Source organism: Sceloporus occidentalis, unplaced genomic scaffold (genome assembly GCF_023333645.1).
Source record: "Sceloporus occidentalis isolate IW3139 unplaced genomic scaffold, rSceOcc1.0.p SCAF_1, whole genome shotgun sequence".
Lineage (NCBI taxonomy): Eukaryota > Metazoa > Chordata > Lepidosauria > Squamata > Phrynosomatidae > Sceloporus > Sceloporus occidentalis.
In genome coordinates, this window is record NW_028316981.1 from 154,745,231 (window position 1) to 154,767,702 (window position 22,472).

At 41.2% G+C, this 22,472-nt stretch overlaps 1 protein-coding gene across 4 annotated transcripts; it reads left to right on the plus strand.

Annotated features, from left to right (window-relative positions):
- The first annotated feature begins 5,101 nt into the window (after window positions 1-5,101).
- TMEM100 (transmembrane protein 100) lies at window positions 5,102-21,855 on the plus strand. 4 transcript variants are annotated; one of them, XM_089478314.1, is made up of 5 exons: window positions 5,105-5,122; window positions 6,509-6,560; window positions 7,104-7,211; window positions 13,372-13,489; window positions 19,587-21,855. In XM_089478314.1, exon 5 carries the CDS (start codon window positions 19,659-19,661, stop codon window positions 20,061-20,063), a length of 405 nt encoding a protein of 134 aa, XP_089334440.1. In that variant the 5' UTR covers window positions 5,105-5,122; window positions 6,509-6,560; window positions 7,104-7,211; window positions 13,372-13,489; window positions 19,587-19,658; the 3' UTR covers window positions 20,064-21,855. The 4 variants fall into 4 exon arrangements, with proteins under 4 accessions (XP_089334430.1, XP_089334440.1, XP_089334457.1 ...); XM_089478304.1 differs by having other exon boundaries at window positions 5,102-5,122; window positions 6,509-7,211; XM_089478331.1 differs by lacking the exons at window positions 6,509-6,560; window positions 7,104-7,211 and having other exon boundaries at window positions 5,108-5,122.
- The last annotated feature ends 617 nt before the right edge of the window (window positions 21,856-22,472 follow it).

The following is a 22,472-nucleotide window of genomic DNA, read 5'->3' on the forward strand; positions in this document are numbered from 1 at the left end:
CCTTCTTAACTGAACCAAACATTATCATGATGTTTTAGCTTGGATTTTTTTAAAAAAAGAGAGGCAGGGACAGGGAGAAAGGTCTTCCCAAATTGACTCCAGATCTTTGTAAGTCTGAGACTGCAGTTTGTTGTGTAGCAGACAAGTCCTGTGGGAGTGACAATAAATTGCTACAAGGTAAAAATCTACCTACAGGATTTTTGGAAAATAAAAATGGCTGCAAGTCACACTGGCTACTGCTACAGTGCAGAATTAATGAAGTTGGATATTACTTTAACTGCCATGGCTCCATCCTATAGAATCCTGGCATTTATAGTTTATGGTGGCACCAGAGCGCTCTGACAGAGAAGGCTAAATCTCTCACAAAACTGCGGATCCCAGAATTCTGTAGCACTGAGCCATGGCAGTTAATGAGTTGTCAAGCCACATTAATTCTGCAGTGTAGATGCAGCCACAGAGGATCACAAAGTCCTACCCCCAAGTCCACAGTGTTTACTCCTATTTTTCTGGAATTCTCCCCACCATTATTGCCACAGACAAATTGGTTAGTGGGTGGGTAGTGCCACCACTGACTGGATCAACACGAAAAAAATCTCTTGATTTACTTCTACCATGAGCTAATAAACTATCTTGTCATCCTGAATGAGAATAAAATGTCCCTTCATTTAGTATTTTGTCTCCAATGAATGCTATCATCTGTCATCCTGAGTGAGAATAAAAGAACTGTCATCCTGAGTGAGAATAAAATGTCCCATCACTTAGTATTTTGTTTTCAATGAATACTATCCAACCAAAAATTTGAGGAAGAGAAGCAAAAATGAGGACTGGCTATTTTCTCCTATACCTACACTTTCCAAGACATTTTCCTTCATTTTCTGGTCATAAAGTAAAACTCCTATATTTGTACACAAAGGTATGTTTTACACTTTACTACCAGGAGCACAGAAAGGGCACACATGAGTCCATCTAGCAAGAGGGCATCTTTTCCTAAACTTGTAAACCAGTCATTAGCTTACATTTACAAGCCATGGTATTCCCCATCACCATGTACAGATGTGAGAGCTGGACAGTGAAGAAAGGAGATAAAATGAAAATCAACTCTTGAGACGTGCTGGATAAAAGTGATGAGGATACCATGGATTGCCATGAAGACAAATTGGTTCTAGAACAGATCAAGCCTGAACTCCTTCTGGAAACCAAGATGACTAAATTGAGGCTGTTGTCCACATCATGAGAAGGCACAACTTATGAGAAAAGGCAATAATGGTGGGAAAGAAAGAAGGTAGTAGATAGAGAGGAAGACCTCAAGCCAGATGGCTGGACTCAATCAGGAAGGTCGTAGGCCAGAACCTGCAGGATCTGAGCAGAGCCAAGCAGTTGAGGACAGGGGTCTTGGAGGAGGTGCCTCATTCACAGGGTCGCCATGTGTCAAAGCCAAGTCAAAGGCAGATAACAACAACAACAACATTAACTTGCATAGCTAATCCTGCTACCTGGCCAATTCCTTTCCATGGTATTTAGATTACTGCTGTTATTGTCAAGCTAAAAGCCATAGAGAACATGATATTAACTTCTCTGTGTTGAATTTCATTTTGATAGACTAGAAAGCTGGGCCAAAGCTAACAAAATGAAATTCAACACAGAGAAATGTAAGGTATTACACTTAGGGCGGAAAAATAAAATGCACAGATATAGGATGGGTGACACCTGGCTGAATGAAACTACGTGTGAAAGGGATCTAGGAGTCCAAGTAGACCACAAGTTGAACATGAGTGAACAGTGTGATGCGGCAGCTAAAAAGGCCAATGCTATTTTAGGCTGCATCAATAGAAGTATAGTGTCTAGATCAAGAGAAGTAATAGTGCCACTGTATTCTGCTTTGGTCAGGCCCCACCTAGAATATTGTGTCCAGTTCTGGGCGCCACAATTCAGAAAGGACATTGAGAAACTGGAGCGTGTCCAAAGGAGGGCGACAAAAATGGTGAAGGGTCTGGAAACCATGCCCTATGAGGAACGACTTAGGGAGCTGGGGATGTTTAGCCTGGAGAAAAGAAGGTTAAGAGGTGATATGATAGCCCTGTTTAAATATTTGAAAGGATGTCATATTGAGGAGGGAGCAAGCTTGTTTTCTGCTGCTCCAGAGAACAGGACCCGGAACAATGGATGCAAGCTACAGGAAAAGAGATTCCACCTGAACATTAGGAGGAACTTCCTGACAGTAAGGGCTGTTCGACAGTGGAATGCACTTCCTCGGAAGGTGATAGAGTCTCCTTCCTTGGAGGTCTTTAAACAGAGGCTGGATGGCCATCTGTCAGGGTTGCTTTGATTTGGATTTCCTGCATGGCAGGGGGTTGGACTGGATGGCCCTAGTGGTCTCTTCCAACTCTATGATTCTATGATTCTATGATTCAGAAACCTGCTGCACTTTGGAGATGGGACTCTCCCTCAGAGGATGATATTATGGCTGAAATGAGGAGTGTCTGTGCTATTGGAATTCACATGTGTTGCTGTGAGGAAGTGGTTCTTTCTCAGATTGAAGCATCTCTGGTGTCACTGCTCGATTGTGAGAATGCCAAACTACTACTGGCTACTGCTTTTATTCAGGAAGCATATCCAGGGATATTTGTGTTTGCCATATAGCAAAGTACAATAAAATCAGACTTAGGGCTACAGAAGCTTATGCTACCACGATCTTTCATTTAATCTCAAAGGTGCTACAAGATCTCTTTGCATTCATATTTTAGACTTGTGACTTTGTGTATGTATATGCCTTCAAGTCACCTGTGGACTTATGGTCACCCCATGACTTTCAAAGGGTTTTCTTAGGCAAGGAAGACTCAGAGGTGGGTTTGCCAGTTCTCCCCTCTGAAATATAGCCGAAAGTACCTGCCGTTCATTGGTGGTGTCCCATCTAAGTGCTAATCAGCTCTGACCCCGCTTAGCTTCCAAGATCAGATAGGATCAGATGCCTTAGAGTGTTTAGACCCTATGGTCTATATGGTATTTTAAAGATGTTTCATTGTTTCTGCATGCAGTTGTTAATTGCCATGAGTTAGGTGCCATTTCACCTGTCACCAAAGAGAAGAAACTTGTACCAAGGCAGAGAGAAGGAGAAGGTGTCTGGTCCCCTCAGAGTTCCCTCCTTTTACTCATGGTTTTTATTTAAAAAGAAAGAAAACAAAAATAAAGAAGAACCCTCAGGGCTCTAAGCCATTTACTTAGGAAGTGGGACATGCTATACACTGTGAAGTGTAATCTCACCACCACCGAACAGGAGTGTTCCTGTTCAGCCATGTTCCCGTCTTTCTTTTTGCAGTCTGCATCATCGTTCTGTGGCCACAGTGCCTGGTCAGTCCTCACTGAGCCATTTTGTGGGACTATCAGATTTTTTTTTTTTTTCTGTTTCAGGTTTTGTTTTTAATTTTGCCAAGCCCATGTTTCTCCTTGCCCTGCCGATACCTCGCTCTTATTTTAGGCTCCCTTTCTGTCACCACTCACCACCTGAGTTTGCTATTAGAGGGAGTGATGATAAAAGGGAAAATATGCAAGCGGTATTCTTCCTCAGTGAGAAATAGATCTGTTCCCTCCTTCCAGCATTGTAGGCCATGGGTACAAGCACCATGCAACACTTATGTAAGCAGCCCTCTTTCTGAGACTAACCGGGAAAGAGGAGGAGAAAATAGAGAAGCAGAAAGAAAGAGGGAAAGAGGGAGGAAGGTGTGGACACTTTCTCCTTTGGGCCCTGCCTTGTCCAGCCTGAGGTCCATGGGCCAGGAGAGATTGTCTGAGGGAAGGTGTTTCTTGGCAGAAAAAAATGCTGCCCCCACCCCACACACTTAAGGAAAATCTGGCTCTGTACCTGCTTAGAAGACCCATGGAAGCTGCTCAGAGCCCTGGACAAGAAATGAGCACTCTAGCTCATCCCTTTGCATGTTTCATTGTGTGCTTTCATATTGTTCCTGACGTGGTGAGTTTATCACACTGGGGATAACTTTGGCATTAAAGAGAGATAAAAGCACATTTAAAGCATCTCGCAAATAAGGCGTGTAATTGTGCCAATAATTATCACAGGCAATTGCACAAATAAAGTGATGTTGGAAATGCATTGTCACTGAAATCCTGGAAGTAAAAAGATGTGTGTTAATGCTCCTTTGTGACCACTTTAATGGCGGGTTTTGTGCAATGTTGTATGAAATCGTTTCACATAAACACACCACTTTCACAGGATAAACTCCTGATCTCCTTTGTGTGATAAACTCCAGTCTGGTGAACCTATTACAAAGTTTCCTTGGCCTGATTTGTTGTTTGCCATCGGCTCCCTCTGAGGCTCTGGGTGACCAGACGTCACAACCGCAAGGGCGCCATAAAACATAGCACATTCAAGAGCAATGTATGACTTTGTATTTTGTATTTTTATTCTTTGTTGTAATATTGTTCATTGTTTTATCATCATTTCTGTTGTAATCCGCCTTGATTCCTCTAGGGAAAACCAGAATATAAATAAATCATATTATTATGAAAATAAAAGCTAAAACATTACTGTAAATATTAACCCACACTTCTTAGTCACGGAGGACATTTTAGAATTCCTCCTGGAGAGACGGTAAAATACTGGAAAAGGAAGACCTCTGGTCACCCTGAAACCACCTCAAGGCACACCACCACCACCACAACAACCTTTTTTGTGATCATTTGTCCTGGTGGATTTTATTATTTGCTTGCTTTGGCCATGTTGAAATGGTCTGGACCGGAGACTTATCCAACTTATCCAACAAAGAATATTTTGACTTTGACGCAAACAACAACAACAACAACAACATATGTAGCAGTCTGCACACTCATTTCTTCCAAGGAACTGGATTTTTCATGAGCTGCAAAGTGGCCTCAAACATCTCTCCCCAAAGAGTAGCCTTCTTGTGGATCTCTAGTGTGTGTGATGCCAGAGCAAAGCTCTGATGCCCAACAAACGACAACGCCCTTTGGACGTGGCGAAATTGCCCACGGTCCCTGACCGGCAGCTGAATGGTTGGGGAGTTTGCAGACGGCCCCTTGGTCTCTGCTTCTGCTTTTGCTTCTCCCAGCAAGTGTCTGCTCAGTTCAGTCCCATTCTGGACCAGGAGAGGTAAGCAAGGCGAGAGGGAGAGCTGGGGGGAAGCTTCCCGGAGAGGGATGGTCGGGGGTTTGGAGAGAGAAAGAGAGAGAGACATAGGAAGAAAAAGAAAAGACAGGAATAGGGAGCTTTGATCAGGGAGCAATTGATCCAAAGTCCCCAAAGTGGACTCTTTGAGCCTGCTGTGCTCAATGGGAACAGGGAAACCCCAACTTTCCAAGTGGGTCTTTTTTTTCCCCTAGGAGTTGAGCACAAAGGACAAGCCTGGTTTAGATTATTGTTATTGTTATTATTGTTGTTGTTTTATTTTTAAGTACCAAATCTTCTCTGCTTCCCAGGGCTCCTTGGAATGAAGGTGCGCAGGGATCTTGTCCCACCTTTGGGAAATTTACCAGATTTTCCAGGCTATAGCTTTTTTGGATTCCTTTCCATTAAAAGGATCCTTTGCGATCAGCTGCACTCTGACCCTTGGAAGAGGGGGGAAATTTCAATGGATGTTTTCTAAATGAAAGCAGAGCATTTGGGACAGAGGTCTGTGTGCTTCAAGCCTGAATGGGAGGACCTTGTCAATCCCTGCTTATGAATTAGCTTGATTCCCAAAGCCTTTTCACTGGGCTCCAGTTCTCTCTGTGGATTTCCTTAAGAGCAAGTCCCGTTGAACTTAAAGGGGTTTTCTTGTTGGGGGTCTCCAAGTCATTTTTGATTTATGACGACCCTAAAGCAACCCTATCATGGCAGGTTTCTTCAGACGGGGTTTGCCATTGCCATCCCTCTGAGGCTGAGAGAGTGTGACTCGCCCAAGGTCCCCTGATGGGTTTCTAGGGCTAAGTAGGAATTTGAACCCTGGTCACCAGAATCCGGCACTCAAACCACTGCACTGCACTGCACTCGGCTTGCTTCTTAATATACCAGTATAGCCTTGGACTGCACACATATGCCCGCAACCTTTATTGCAGTTGGAAATATTGTTCCTTAACTTCGCAAGGGAATGATCTGACAGTAATTGTCCAGAGAGGCCCTTCTAAGAAATCCCTGTTCCTTCCAGAAAAAATGGCCAAATGCAAGGCACCACTTCTGGCGGATTCCCACAGAAATCTTGTTCGCAATCAATCGATCCATTGATTGATTGATTATTCTTTAACCCAAGTGTCTGTTGCTTTGAGAAACACTGTAAGTAGATTCTAATAGTGTTCTGATAGTGTTTTCCTGCTCTGAAGGTGAAAGGCGAGCCTGTTTGCTAGTTTTCATCAGGTTCTGGACTCTTACCTAATACATATCTGAATATAGATATTTCAAAACTGAGAAGAATTTGAGGGGGAGAGAAGCATCATCATCATTATTATTATTATTATTATTATGTTTATGTTTATGTTTATTTATATCCCGCCTTCCTCCCAGTACAGGGACTCAAGGCGGCTTACAAATCTAAAACGGTCCAACAGGACATCAGGTGAACGTTTTGTGTTCAGGATGCAGAAAACGCCTCTACCTTGTCATGTGCACACAAGATCATGTCTCTTGATAACAGATAAGCGTATGTGACCATGGGGATGATTATGATGGGTTGGCTTCTGTGTGCCCATTACAAAAGGTCTGCTTTGAATATAACATGTTCAGTTATGTGGATATATACTTTATATCTTTAATTCAGACAGGATGGAGAGATCAGTGGACAAGCGATTTGCCGTCCTTCCCTCCCATGCCCATGTACACAAATAATATTATTCTTATTGAGAATTAAGGCTGCAAGCCTCTACATGTTGACTTGGAAGTCAGTTCAGTTAAACCCAAAGGGGGATTACAGCAGAGTAGCATGCTAAAGATTAGCCTTTTATAACTGCTGACAAACTTTGCAGCCAGCAAGGGTTTCCAAACCTTGACTTCTCAGTATTGCTGCTGACAGCTAGTGTCTTTAAAGAAGGGCCAGGACAGAAGTACGTTCAGAAATCACACGATGCACTTTTTAAAGCCCTTTTGCATTGTCTCATTGTAGTTACTTATGGAGAGCATTGTTAAGTCTCCATATGTTCAGTGGCACTCTTGTTGTACTCACTACTTCAATACTGAAAGCCTGAAAACAAAGTTTTGGAACTGAGTCCTGGTGAGTCATAGCACATGTTAAGCCTCTATTGCTTTTATTCATACTGTTTAACATTGTTAGCTCTGGGCCCATAAAGACATTGTGTGAGATACATAAGAGCTTGGGAGATTTGTAGTTTAATTCAGGCAGATAAATGAAGCATAATAGGAGAGCACTTGTGAATATTTATTTATTTATTGCACTTATATCCTGCCTTTCTCTCAGAACGGGATCCAAGGAGAGTTACGATAGATAGTTTAAAAAACAGTATCAGCTAAAACATTGATTAGAGAAGTTAAAAGAGAATTAAATAACAGTGTTATAAAAATGTGGGTAAACAATTAAAAACCCTTAAAACATATTTACAGTTTAATTCATTTAAAGATTAAAAGATTTTTAAAATATAGCTCACCACAGTATACATACAATAACTTACGTTACTGAATGTGTAGTATCTGAGGATGGGTCAGAGAAAACAAGGAAATAGTAGATTAATAAACTGGATAGATCTAGAAATGAGCTGAAGACTACAGTATTTTTTTTCATTGTGGAAGTTCAAAGGAGAGTCAGCATAGACAAGCATACGTAATTAAGATCTGTGTCCTAACTAGGGGCTCTTTCACACTTGTAGCACAACGATTCCACCTTAGCTGCCATGACAACATGCTATAGAATCCTAGAGTTTGCAGTTTAGAGAGTGCCATTTAGATTCCTCTCGTGCCTCTCACCAAACTACAAATCCCAGGATTCCATAGTCATAATGGTATAGTATGAAAGACCCAGGGACATTTTCCTCTCTCATCTCTAGTTAAGGAAGTCTAGTACGTCTTTAAAATACTACAAAACATGTCAGCGAAATCCACTTGTTAATGAAAGTTTGATTTATTCTTATCTTCCTTATCCTGAGCCTGACCATCTAGCTCAGGATGGGAATTATGTAGACTTCCAAATACTTCTGGACTACAGCTTCCAGCATTTCACTCTATTGGCTATGCTGGATATGGCATATAGAAGCTGCAGCCGAGCAACATGTGTAAAACTGCATGATTCCCACCTGAATCTAGCTCAGTATGACCTACACTGACTGGCATAGGCACTCTCCAGTGTTTCACTTTGGTCTCTTTTCTAGCTCTACCTAGAGATGGTGAGGATTGAAGCTGGGACCTTTTCCAGGCTAAACATATGCCCTGTCACCTTCCCTGACTTAGTGGAAGGAATGTGAGAGACCAGTGCCTGCTCTGAGACCATTCACTTCTAGGCCCAACTAGAGTAAAAGTTTAGCTTTGGGGGCATGTGAGAGCCACCATGGTGTAGTGATTTGAGCATTGGACTACGACTCTGGAGACCAAGGTTCAAATCCCAACTGAGCTATGTAAATCCACTGAGTGACCTCGGGCAAGTCACCCTCTCTCCCAGAAGATGGCAATGGCACAGCCTCTCTGCTGAAACTTGATAGGGTTGCCATAAGTTGGAAACGACTTGAAGGCACACATCAGCAAGAAAGTTTCATGTAAGTTTCGTGTGTGTAGTCACTCTTATGCTGGGGTATTCTGGATTGCTTGGTGAGATGAAATGGTCCGTTTGCATTTCCATACTTTGTGTTTAAGCTGTTTGGTTTCATGGAAGCATAGGAAACTGCCTTATGCATACTGAAGTCATACCACTGGTCAAGTCTGACTGCCAGCAATAACTGAAGAGCGTGAGGCAGGATTCTTTGCCTAGCCTTACTTGAGATTCCGCTGTAATGGCTATGTATCCCCAGCAATCAAAAAGAGTCTTTTTCTTTGCTTTGTTTGCTTTTTTTGCATCTGGTTTACAGACCTCTCTGAAGCCCATCCATGGATCCCTCAGCATTAAGAACCTCTGCCTGAAGATTACATTGCTGATGGTCAAATACAAAAATGTCTTATTTGTCCTTTTAAACTGTTGCATGTTTTAATTAATGTGTTTTAACTGATGTTTGCATTGTTGATTTGTTGTTGTTCCCCACCTTGATCCATGGGGAAAGGCAGATAAGAAATTATTATTATTATCCCCATATTGCAAGACATTTATTCTTACATATTTTAAAAATCCCACCCTTCCTCCTTTCCACTTCAATGGTGTGCATGGTTCCTTTCTGAGCAATACCTCCTCCCTATCACTTTGGCTGCAGAAATAATCCAGTTTAACTGCCATGGCTCAATGCTATGGAATTCTGGTATTTGTAGTTCTGTGAAATACTTAGCCTTTTCTGTCAGAGAGTTCTGGTCCCACCACAAACTACACATCTCACGATTCCATTGAGCTATGGCAGTTAAAATGGTGTCAAGCTGCATTATTTCTGCAATGCAGATGCAGGCTTTGTCTTTAAAATAGGCCCATGCCATATGTTAAGCTGAAAGATAGTGACAGGCCCAAAGTAGTTAGCTTAATGTATTGCATGGCTGAGTAGGGATTTAAACCTAAATGGCACAGATGAGCAGAAATGCCTGCTCTTGGTGGTAAAATACGGGTTGACCAGGGCCAAGCTTTTCTGAGCTGCTGCTCATTTGTTGTGAGGACTCAAAGTTGCAGTATACATGTGCATGTGTGCCAGGCATAAAATTTACTGCTCATAAGTTCACTTCATTCAGGAATCAGTTTATGAAGCTAGAAATCAAATCCTGAAGTAGTATTTGAATATTCCTTAAGAATGTGTCAGGAATGTAGCTGGCTTCTTAAGTGAGGACACAGCTATATTCCAAATACTAGGCATGGGCAATTTGGGTTTTCCAGATTTCATTACACTTCCATCGTCTTTCACTGCTGGCTGTGCGAGCAAGAGCTAATGGCAGTGGCAATCTGACAAACTCTGGAGGCCACCATATTTATTCTTCATCTTCTTAGAAAGTTTGATAAGGCATGGCATCTTGAAACCAGATTTATCTGTAGTTCCCATCTTTGATTCTTTCACTTTTATTTGACCAAAGGCTTACTGTAACTGCGAGGCTTTTTGGTTGAAGTTTGGTGAGTAATACTCTCAGCTTTTAGCAGGTTTATGTGGAAGTAATATTAATAAGAACCAGTGTGGTGTAGTGGTTTGAGTGTTGGACTACAACTCTTGAGACCAGGGTTCAATTCCCTGTTTGGCCATGAAACCCACTGGGTGAAATCTTGGGCAAGTCACATCCTCTCAGCCTCAGGGGAAGGCAGTGCCAAACCACCTCCAAACAAATCTTGCCAAGAAAACCTTTAGGGTCGTCATAAGTCGGAAATAACTTGAAGGCACACAACAATAACAAGAATATTAATAAACAGCTCTCTGTAGATGCCAATTTAGTACTCTGAAATAAGTGTCTACTCTTTCATCCTCTAGTTAACATACCCAGTCCTCAATTTTGTTTGTGCTTCAGTTTACATGGAACTTCTACAAACCTGCAGGGCCAGATTTTTTGTCTATCAAACCCAGAATCGTCTCCGATAGTCAAAGGTGCTCCAGGTTGTTGGGTGGGCTTCGGCATTATCTTCTCCCTTCTCCTTTTAAATAGGCACTTCACCAGGGACGGATATCCATGCAGATCAGATAGCTCTGCATACAGTCCCTGTCCTCGAAAATGTGTGTGTGTGCGTGCGTGCATGTGAGCATGCCTTCAAAGTTGCCAGTCAAGCTATGACAACCCTATGAAAGTCATAGATTTTCTTAGGCAAGGAATCCTCAGAGATGGTTTTGCCAGTTCCTTCCTCTGAAATATAACCTACAGTGCCTGGTATTTGTTGGTAGTCTCTCATCCAAGTTCTAACTGGAGCTGGCCCTGCTTATCTTCTAAGATCAGATGGGATCTGGAGCCTTTAGGGTGCAGTTGGCCCTTCATATCAATAGATTCAAGCAACCATGGCTTGAAAATATTTTTAAAAATTAATAAATTCCATAAAGCAAACCTTGATTTTGCCTTTTTATATAAGGAACACCATTTTACTATCCATCATATTTAATGAACATCCATGGAGTTTAATATCCATGGTGGATCCTGGAATCAAATCCTGGTGGATACCAAAGGCCCACTGTATTTAGTGGCATTCCCCCCAAATGCTTGGGAAATGGACCCAAGATCTCCTGCAGAACTCCTTCAGCTATGAAGCAGCTACTTACCATATTTTCTGGCATATAAGACGACTGGGCATATAAGATGTCCTCCCAACTTTTCCAGTTAAAATATAGAGTTTAAGATATACTTGCTGTATAAGACTACCCCTCTTCCAATGCACACCAAATAAAACATTAAAAAACATCAGATTTGATTTCAATATGATAATTTAAGTTCAAATGCTTATGACATGCAGGTCCTTAGCAGGAAACTTTGGTGTACAGTCGGCCCTTGCCTTACGCGGGGGATCCGTTCCAGACCCCCCGCGTAAGGCGAATTCTGCCTATGCTCAATCCCCATTAGAAACAATGGGGCTCGTGCGCGGCGGTGTGGCAGTACACGGGGCGCCACAGGCACACGCACCCATTCATTTGAATGGGACGCACTGCCCCGCGCTCCCCATGGCTTGAGCGCATACGCTCAAGACTGCATAAAGCGCGCCCACGTATAACGCAGGCGCACTGTATACAAAGCCTGCTTGGATTGGTCAGCTATCCCTGCCTGCCCAGTGCTTCCTGTCTCCAAGACTATCAGAGCAGTAGCTGCTTTCATACGATTGCCGCATATGGTGGGGATGCGGCCGCGACCGTTTTTGAGCTCCCCCCACCATATGCGGCGACTGCAGATTCTCCAGTCCAGCTTGGAAGTTTCAGCACCTGCTCTATAATATGACACCCGGCGTATAAGACGACCCCCGACTTTTGAGAAGATTTTCCTGGGTTAAAAAGTAGTCTTATATGCCAGAAAATACAGTATGTTGAAGGGAATGGGGTAACCTTGCAAAAGTGGGTAGAGTGCAGGAGCTTGTGCCTTGTAGCTGCCCCAGCAACAGTGAATTGCAGTATCAGGACAAGAAGCTGTCATGAGGCACTGCTCTTCAAAGTAAAGGAAGATTCCCAGATCAGGGCTGCTTTTACAGCTGTTTAAGCTGCCAGAGGCAATGGCTTTGTTGTTTTATTATGGAACATAGTGGGAAAAGGAGGACCGAGGAATCTGATGGTGATGATGATGTGTAAGACCAGAAGACAGAATAAGGTCAAACTGGTATTATGGTTCAGGTCAGGCTTCTCAGAAAGTGTGTGGAATCATATTCAGGTGGGGATAGGGGGATTACAATTAAAACAAAACTCTTCCCTGGACAGATGACCAGTTGCACTGTTGAAATGGCCCTAACAATCCTTCCCAACCCCACATGCATTGCAAAGGAATGTTGAGTAAGCTTAGTAACAAATCTTTTGCTGGTTCAGAAGGTTAACCGGCTGCCTGGCGGTTTCACAGCTGTTGCTCCTGTTGACAATTACTTTGGCTCTCCCTGGCTTGGATGTGTCACGGAAAGTGACGCTCTGGCTTCTGGCTGGTTTAAATGCAGGTGCTGAAGAAATCTGGTTGCTTTTAACATGTCAAATGGAAATGGAGCCCTCATTTAAACATAGTGAGTGCTTCCCTTCTCTCTGACACCAGAAGGATAATACTAAGCAGAAAATCAAGTTTAGGCAGAAACATTTTCATGGGGAGATGTTAGAAGTTTATGGTTGAGAGAATTGGTGTGGAATCCAAGTGCTGTCCTGTTCTGTACAGTGTGGAATGCAAATGGGTTATTTTGACCTGTTATGGAGATCCTTGGGGAGAGGATGGTTAAATGTCTTGCATTTCCTGTCTGCCTTGTATTCCTGGTGTGTGTCATTTCATCTTTTGATGAGATGAGTTCAAAGAATTATGTGGAACACTTAATGGCGAATAAAGAGGGGTGAAAGGAGTAAATCAAAAAGCACAAGTGATGGACCTACTGGAGCTGTGATGATCATTCTGCCATTCTTAGCAGAATTGGATTTTTACGTTGTGATGTCAGACTGCCCTGGAATATGTATCATTCTCTGGCCATCTTTTAGTTCCTGATTCTCACTTTGACCCTTATGAAAGTGATATTTTCTTATGAAATATCCTCAACAGGTAGAGATAAAAACTGAAGCGTGCATATTGTGAAAAAGAAGTGCATTCTTATGCAGAACGTTCCTCTTGCTTTTACAACTTTACTGTTTAGTGGTTCTGATTTCCTTTCCATTCTCCCCTCCTAGGTCACCTCTATGGTATTCCATGATTCACTGGAGTTGTTCATTTTTGCTGTTGACTGATTGGTTTGAGGTGCCCTCTTTGCTCATTAAAGCGCAAGATGATGGATTTCCTACTGATGAGGTAGGTTGTGATTTGGTTGTATATATTTTTAATTCATTAATTAAAATGTGCATAAATATCAATAGGGATGGAGTTTGGTTCTAAATAATGAGTCTCCCACAGTGTTAACAGGTACCATTTCAAAAGAACTATTTCCTTCTGGTTGATAGATGAACATGGGTCTTCTAAGAAGGCTCTTACTTTTAGTGCTAGTGTCAAAACTGTTAATTCATAAAGTGTTCATTCCAAGCAATGCAAAATATCTTTTACATTTATTTTCTTTAGTAAGTTAAACTTTGGCCCCTTCAGTTATTTTGGATGAAAATCCCAGCTTTCCTAACTACAGATTGTGGGAAGCTGTATTAAACCATTTACAATGGGCCCTGGGTATCCACTGGGGCTTGGTTCCAGGACTCCCTGTTGATACCAAAAATCTGTGGATGCTCGAGTCCCATTATATACAGTAACATATTAAAAAGTGTCCCTTATATAAAATGACAAAATCAAGGTTTGCTTTTTTGAATTTATCCCCCCCCCCCCCCCCCGTATTTTAAAGCCATGGATGCAGAATCTGTTGTTAAGAAGGGCCAACTGTAATAACTCAAGCACTGTAAGCCAAAAAAAAAAAAAAAAAAAAAAACCCTCCAGGTTGAACCATTTCGTTCCCCAGCAAACACAAAGGTCCAGGGGAGGAATCACGGAGAAAGCCACAGGGGCTGCTTTTCTGCTTACATCTTTGGAGTGTTTGAAAGGCACAGGCAGGGTCCCTGGCTAGTTACACATGCCCTTCCCTCACTTTACACCATAGCAGAGACAAAAAATGGTTAATGTTTGCTTCTTGTGCTTTGTCCTCCACTGCCACTGCCACTACACTCAGTCTTCATAAAATTTATGAGGCTGATTTCCTATATTTACTTTCTTGAGACTAGTCCTCCTTTGAATGCAATGAAGCTTAGTTCCGAGTAGACACTGATAGGCTTGCACTGTTACAGCATAACAGTTCTATTTTCAATATCAAATTTATTTGAGCCATAGTTGAAATGCAATATTTTAAATTCTACTGTTTGGCTTTTATCTTTTTATTAGTTTAAATCAAAGCTGTTCATTATGTGTATTATTTCACTTTTAAATGTACTATTTGATACTGGTCTTTGACCGTAATAAACTTATTCATTCATTCACAGCATATATGTGGGTAGAGTGTTTCAGAGTGTGAACAGGGAGGTTCCAGGTTCAAATCTCTGCCATGCCTAGCTGCTACATGGGAACAATGTGTGTTTTCAGAGAATAATTCCTTGGGATATCTGCTATAAGGTGGTTTCTTGGCATCTCATTGATCGGAAGGCGTACATGAGAACTGTATACATGAACAATGTATTATTTATCTGGCACCATTAATGTGCACAGAGCTCTGCAAAATTTTATGAGCAGAAGTCCCATTGGCCCTAATCACCATAGCTAATGAACAATGATGGGAATTGCAGTCCAGCAACATCTAGTGCAGCACATACTCCCCATCCTTATATAACTGCTTGAATTGGTCAGATATCAGGCATTTAGTTGGAACATCTATGGTTCAGTCACCTGTATAGGTGCATGTTTTCACTTTCATAGAAAATATAAAAAAATCATGGTATGTTGTAATGATTAGGTAGCAAGTAATATGAAATAATGTCTGCCCTTGATCAGGTCCATTGTGCAGCTGCTTCCTATGCTTATTCCTTTGCTGTGGGAGCTATTTTTTGATAGATTTATGGTGAAGCATTGTGGGGTCTGCACAATCAGTCAAGTGTAATGAACAGCAGAAGCATGGCATGAACCCAGGGAAAATTTACTTCCATACCATGACTGCGAAGTGGAAACAGTATTTAGTTGATATAACAAAGATACAGCAGATTGATGCTTTCATAGCCTCATTTTTGTTAGGCTTTATGTTCCAGATGGCATGTTGTCAGCATGGCTACCCCATGTCTCTGACATGCCTGGATAAAAGCTAAAAGGTATGCAGGGTATGTGTTGGAGATCTTATTGTCCTTTTGCAGCTGAAAATGGTGGATCTACTCTGTAGGCTTTGTAGCTTCTTCTCAACACCCAAGAAGAAAGTCTTGAGGAGAAGGGGTTTTTTTAATGATTGATATGTAACTATGATATTTATACCAAGTGTGTTTATGGCTGAAGTAAAATGTCCAATTGTAGGCTGTAACAGAATGGGATCATGATCACCTGTTGTGTGAACAGTCTTAGGACCGAAGCAGGCATAATTTTAAACAGACACCTTGCAGCAAGACTTAAAAAAACAGTCCAGTGTAGGGGTCACAGATCCCCATACTAAGGAACAGATTGGGACCCCTGTGGTTGTCCCGGAATATGTAAAGAATACTTGCATACATTCTCATCTTCGATAAGACAGGCTGTCTCCCTCCACATGTCGGAACAACCCAATTTAAAAAAACAGTTAACCACTTTGAGATTGATTATCATTTTGGAACATTTTTTGCAAAACTTTTGTTCATGTGAAAACCAGTATTTTTTTTTAAGCCAGTGTTTTGCACCAAAAAGAATTAGTTTTGTGTAGAATACACTGAATAATAATAATAATAATAATAATAATAATAAATAACAATAAAATTTTATTTATATCCCGCCTCTCCCTGCAGATTTATGCCCCAGCCACTATTTAATATAAATGACAATTCGGAAAACAAAATAAAACACATGAAAAATAAATGGAAAATGTAAAGATACTCTTGTAATATCACTTAGCAGGGAGAAGACTTTGGAAAATTTTGTGCTCAAGGGTGAACTAAGCAAAGCTTCATATTTCTAGCTGCTAGCTATTTCTTTAAAATAATATATGCTGTTGCCTATAATTTTAAATTACCACTGATGGTTGCTACATTCAGATTCAGTACTTCAACAGAGGCACAGAACTTGCTTCATGCTCACTACTACGATAATGAAAAATAGGGGTAGTGACACTGGGGACAATGAATTTTGCCAAAAAATGTATCTAGTTTCAAGGAGTAGAGTCTTAAAAATCTTGGAAGACACTGAGCAGTTAGAAACTTTCTTGAGAACCTTGAAACTAGTTGGGCTTTTCTTTTTAATTGAAGGAAACATGCATGAGGCTTCAAATGTAATGCCAGCTTTCTTTCTTTTTTTCTTAGAATAAACGGATATTCAAAAACTTAAATTATTTAGTTTGTTCTCTCCTCTGCAATTAAAAATACTGAAAAGGGCCACATCCTCAAGGATCTCTACAAAAGTTTACTTCTTCAGCTTTTTAAAATAAAGTGCCTTAAAATATTTGCACTGAGAACAGAGAAACTGTAGAGACGTGTCTTGTAATGGGAAAAAGCATAAAAAGGTAGCCAACAGTAATCTTTACAGATGGCCTCTGATTCATCATCAGAGAATCTGCAATCAGAATTAATATTTGCAGGCAGTGGGCCTGAGTTTGTGGGGTACGAGTGGGAGGGCAGGAGGGAGGGAGGAATGCTTTGTAAGCGAAGTCAAGCAAGTTCCAGTACTGTTGCCATGCCCTAGGAAATTGTAAATGAATACTTGATCTTGTTTATTTGGCATATATTCCCCACTGACTGGTGACATCTGCTGATTTAGACAGTGATGGGCTGTTTATTATGCATCAGGCAGAGAACAAAGGCTGATGAGAAATCTGACTGTGCAAAAAGGATGTGGAATATAACAACCTTATTTTTTTTTAAAAAAAATGCATCAAAATGGGATATTTTCTAGCTAAACACACTGGGTTTCACACCTAGGTTCTGTATATATAAAAGCAAGGCTTTCTTTACAACATTTTGGAATGAGAGAAAGAACTATATTTTTAAATTGACTGAGTATTGGAGTGATAGCTTTCTCCGGAGTGTATATTTAGGTGGTTACTTCAGTGGTTTCTATATCAGCAGTTATCCAGATGGGGGTTGCTGTTATCCCTTTTTGGGCCCAAACAGTTTTGTTCACAGATGTGGGCTTCAGGGAAGTATTCAAGGAGTCTTGGTTGACTGCATGTGGGCCATGAACCACCAATTTTTCACCTGGGGTACAGGAACCAGAAAGTTTATCTCTTGAAAATCTGGTTAGTCTTTAGTATTTCCCATGCTTGTAGGCTGAACTATCACCAGCAGCTCCAAAGTCCTGCAAGATCACAGCTCAATGAACAAAACAACCAACAAAACCCACTGATTTTGATAGAACAATAATAAAACACGAGTTGCCTCATAGATTTCACCAGCACAGTTTCTCGCATAAAAAGACGTGTGTGTGTGTGTGTGTGTGTGTGTGTGTGTGTCAGAGGGAGAGAATGAGGGAAGGGTCCTGTACATTTGTGGTCCCTATCTTAGATATGGTGGCTGAATGCCATTGGAATATAAATCAAAATGTTGTTATATCATGGGATTCTTTTCTGTTATCTTGAAGCAAGAAGGGATTCCCTTCTCATCTCTTCCCCAGTGGGGATGCCTAGGGTTGGCATCACCTGGTGTAGAAATCATGGTATCCTCTCCCATTGACCTCCTCCCATACTACCCCATACAGAATCCTTAGTATTGTTTTTGCCATAAATATAATACTCATAAATCCTCATAAATCTTTATTCCCATGTATCACTGAATGTAGTGGCAATAGTTGTGACTTAAGACTCTACCACATGGGGTTAAAACCTCAGCTTACCTTTCCCAAATTCAGTGCTAATTCGGGATGCAGCCAGGTCCTATCATAGAGAAATCACCACCGAATCGCCACCCGGGGCCGTCCCGGATGCAGCCCAGGATGCAGCCCAAGTCCTGTAAGCCACTTCAGCGGCCCCTTTTCGAAAACAGAAGTTTCCGACTAAGTGGCTTACAGGACCCAGGCTGCATCCAAGCTGGACCTGGATGGCAATTTGGTGACAATTTCTGTGTGATAGGACCTAGCTGCCTCCCAAATTAGCACTGAATTCTGGAAAGGTAAGCCGGGGTTTTAACTCCATGCGATAGGGCCCATAAACAACTACAAAATTAAAATTATACCTTTAAATTACAACATCACACACACACACACACACAGCCTCAATGTATTTACATGCACATAATTTCATGTGGTTAAAGTGAAAATTTGTAGGATGTAATTTTTTAAAGAAAAATTTCAAAGAATAATTTAAAAAATTAAACAGTTTTAAAATTTTTAAATGTTTTAAAACCTGAGGTTTCTCCTTTCTCCTTCCACTGAGCCTCACACCAATTCATCAGTGTTTTAAAGGGCACAGGCAAATGCCACAGCCTGCTTCTGCCCAAAAGCAGATGTTTGGGGAGGAGTGGTGTTACCCCTCCCTTAGTGCAGTCTGTGCTCCTTGCACCCCCTAATGATGGCTCTGCTCTTCCCTTTCCCCTGGCCTTTGTAGTGTTGCCAGTTACAAACTGGGGAGGGACCTGTATAGAATATGGACACCTCTGTCCTGGCATAAATGAATTTAAATGGATTTATCCCCTCGCAACTTAACACCAGTTCAATTCTCTCTTTTGCTTCCCCTGTCTCTCCTTCATGGACATCTGAAACTGTACAGCTAAGTATGGGAACAGGATGAGCTTTAATATTGTACTGTAATTTGGGTACACCTACTTCAGTTACCTGAGGCCAGCCCAGCCCAATAACTGCCTAATTGTGGGAAGATAACTTGCCCCTTTCCCCACACTGTAGGACTTGGTCACCTCCTCAGCTATCCCAAATTATTCTTCCTAGATCAGTGAGCCTGAAACTTTGGGATGGGACCTCCAGGGGGCACATAAGTTGCTCAAGGGGGGCACAAGGCTTGGTGGCCCTGATCCTTCTTCCTCCTCTTCCCAAACTTTTTCTGTCCTGGAGGGGAATAGAAAGTCAAGGAGAAAGGAGGTGAAGGGGAAGGAGGAAAGCTACTTCATTATAAAATGTTAAAATATAAATACACATGAATATGTGAACAAAAATCCGAACATTGAACAAACAAAATAGTTTTATTCATATACAGTGTTGAGCATGTAGGCGTAAGGGGGGGGGGGCACAAGGGTAAAAAGTTTGAAAACTATTATTCTAGAGTGATCACTGAAATGCCTGTTCATTTGAATTCATCTTCTTTCCACAGTTGATGCAATTGAAGCCACATCCAGTCTAGCCTTCTCATTGACTTAAGAAACCTCCATCTAAAGGTTGCAAGATGACAGACGAGCCTATCAAAGAGATCTTGGGGGGTTCCAAATGTCCCCAGTGTGCGACACTGGAGAAAATCAACAACAATGACTGCAGGGTCACCACTGTCCCACTGGTGAGTGAATGCCAGCTGACAGCCGCCACAGGGGGAGCAGAACTCTCCTGTTACCGTTGCACTGTCCCATTTGGAGTGGTGATCCTCATTGCTGGAGTGGTGGTCACAGCTGTGGCATACAGCTTCAACTCTCATGGATCCATTATCTCTGTGCTTGGATTGTTCTTATTGTCATCTGGACTCCTTTTGCTGGCCTCGAGCGTACTGTGCTGGAAAATCAGACAACGGAACAAGAAGGGAAAGAGGCGTGAGAGCCAGACGGCTCTAGTGGCAAATCAAAGGAGCCTCTTTGCTTAAAAACTGCACGTGAAAAGAAATAAGCAAGAGCAGAGGATTATTTGATAAAAGCATCTATTTATTTGCAGTTGGGCTGCTGGGTCATTGAAGAATGGCTGAAGTGGATTATAAATGAGAGCTAAAAACCTGTGGAAAGTTCAGGGGTCTTCACTATCTATTTTGTCACAAAAACCTCTCAAGATGCTCTGATGTTCTGGGATTTTATTTTTTTCTGACAAATTATTTTTACTTGTTTCATTTACCCCAGTATGCATTACGAAGTTTGAATGTCGATGTTTTCAAATTCTTACAAGAAAATCAAGCCCCATTCAGTGGTTTATAGTGCAAGAGAGGCCAAATCTCCACATGAGAGTGCCTACACAGAAAATGAACAAAACATTATGGTGAAAGATAGCAGTGGCCAACTGATAACAAGCATTTTTAAGATTGACTTTAGGTCATAAAAAGAAGGTAATGTGCAGTAAAACTATCATGTGGGAGAACTGTAGAAGTAATATGCATGCAAGTCACAAATAGCTACATTGAACATTCTTCCCCTGTCTTCTGTAAAAAAAACTTGGGGAGAAGTTTACATAGGTCATTTTCTTCATGGCAAAGAGTCATTGAGAGAGATCTCTTCTATGTCTTACCATTACCATTTCAGTACCTTGTGATGGTGAATTCTGTACACTACTGAAAAGAAGTGGTCAAAGAAGGGGTATAGTACTCCCCTCACCAGCTGTCTCTCTGTTGCAAATTACCCTAAAGAAAAATGGCCTTTGGTCTTTTGTTACAGGTGACATGTCATGTGTAATATATAGATCCAGCTTAGGGGGCAATCTTCAGAATTTAAAAAGAACAGTTTATTACAATAACATGTTATTGTGTGATCATTTGGTTTATATAGAAGGAAATCAAAAAACCTCCTTGCCTCCCATCACTAGAGAAAGCAGCCTTGAAATCTTGTATTTCCCCTACTGCTCTTCCAACACAGGAAGAAGTTGGTATGCTATCCTCTCCCCAAACTTGTTTTTGCCTTCTAAAGCAGTGGTTCCCAACCTGTGGGTCGGGACCCCTTTGGGGGTCGAATGACCCCTTCATGGGGGTCGCCTAAGACCACTGGAAAACACCTATTTAATTACAGTTATGAAGTAGCAACGAAAATAATTTTTTGGGTTTGAGTCACCACAACATGCGGAACTGAAATAAAGGGTCGCGGCATTAGGAAGGTTGGGAACCACTGTTCTAAAGTATTATCAAATTCTTAGACAGTGTTGGGGAAGAATGTGAGGAAAATCAAGGGAATGATTCAAACACACCAAAAAGTGTCAGGAGCCTACTCCAAAGTCATGTTCACTAAGTGCTTCGTGATGCTGGTTTGGTTTCTTTTTCAAGACGAGAAGCCTAGATGTGGTTTTGATTGACATAGCGTTGTTTATTTTATTTTATTTTTAAAAAAGAAACTGTGATAGTTGTATCAGCCAGTACTTGGATATCAGCTCAGCTCTTCATTTTGTTCCTATAATGTTCCTATTATCTGTGGTACTTTTTTTTTTTAAAAAAAGTAATATTGAACACATTATTATTATTATTATTATTATTATTATTATTGGGGCTGTTATTGCTTATACACAGATTGCTCTATGTACTTATTTGCCTAAAGTCAACTGCAACGTATGTGTAGAGCTCAAAATGTGCCTCCCCTTTCCTTTTGATAAATGTAACTATTATAATGCTGTCATACTTAGCACTTTGGGGTGGTTTTGATATTGAAATCTGGGTTTTTAGACATTGTACCCTTCATTTTGAAATAATAAACAACCCTTGCTGCTAGAGCTTTAGAAAATGAAATCAATTCAATTCTGAGCTAGAGTTGTTTGCTTTGGATCCATTGCAGAAGAACGGTGTATGCTCATATGATGGTAAATGCACAGACATAGCCAGAGCCTGCTTACCTTCCAAAATTAAATAACAGGTGTGTTCAGACTAGTATGGTATCTAATGCATGAATCATTCTATAGCAGGGGTGGAAATACAGTGGACCCTTGTTATATGCTGCGGTTTGGTTCCAGTATCCCCCAGGTATAACAATCCCTGTATGCTCTAGTCCCATTAAATATAATGACATAGCAAAATGGTGTCCTTTATCAAAGTTTGATATTTGAAATATATACTTTTTAAAAACATTTTCAAACCATGGATGCTTGAATCCGTGTATTAAAAAATCAGTGTATAAGAAGGTCTGACTGTATGTGCATCATTCCAGATGCATTTAACTTCAGATCCCATGATCTCTTTCCCTTGGCTGTGCTGGCTATGGTAGTTCAGAGCTATAATTCCAGGACATTTTGAGGGTTGTGAAGTCGTCATCCCTGTTCTCTAAAAGGAAGTATGTCATTCATTGAAATCAAGGACAATTGTGGATAGATT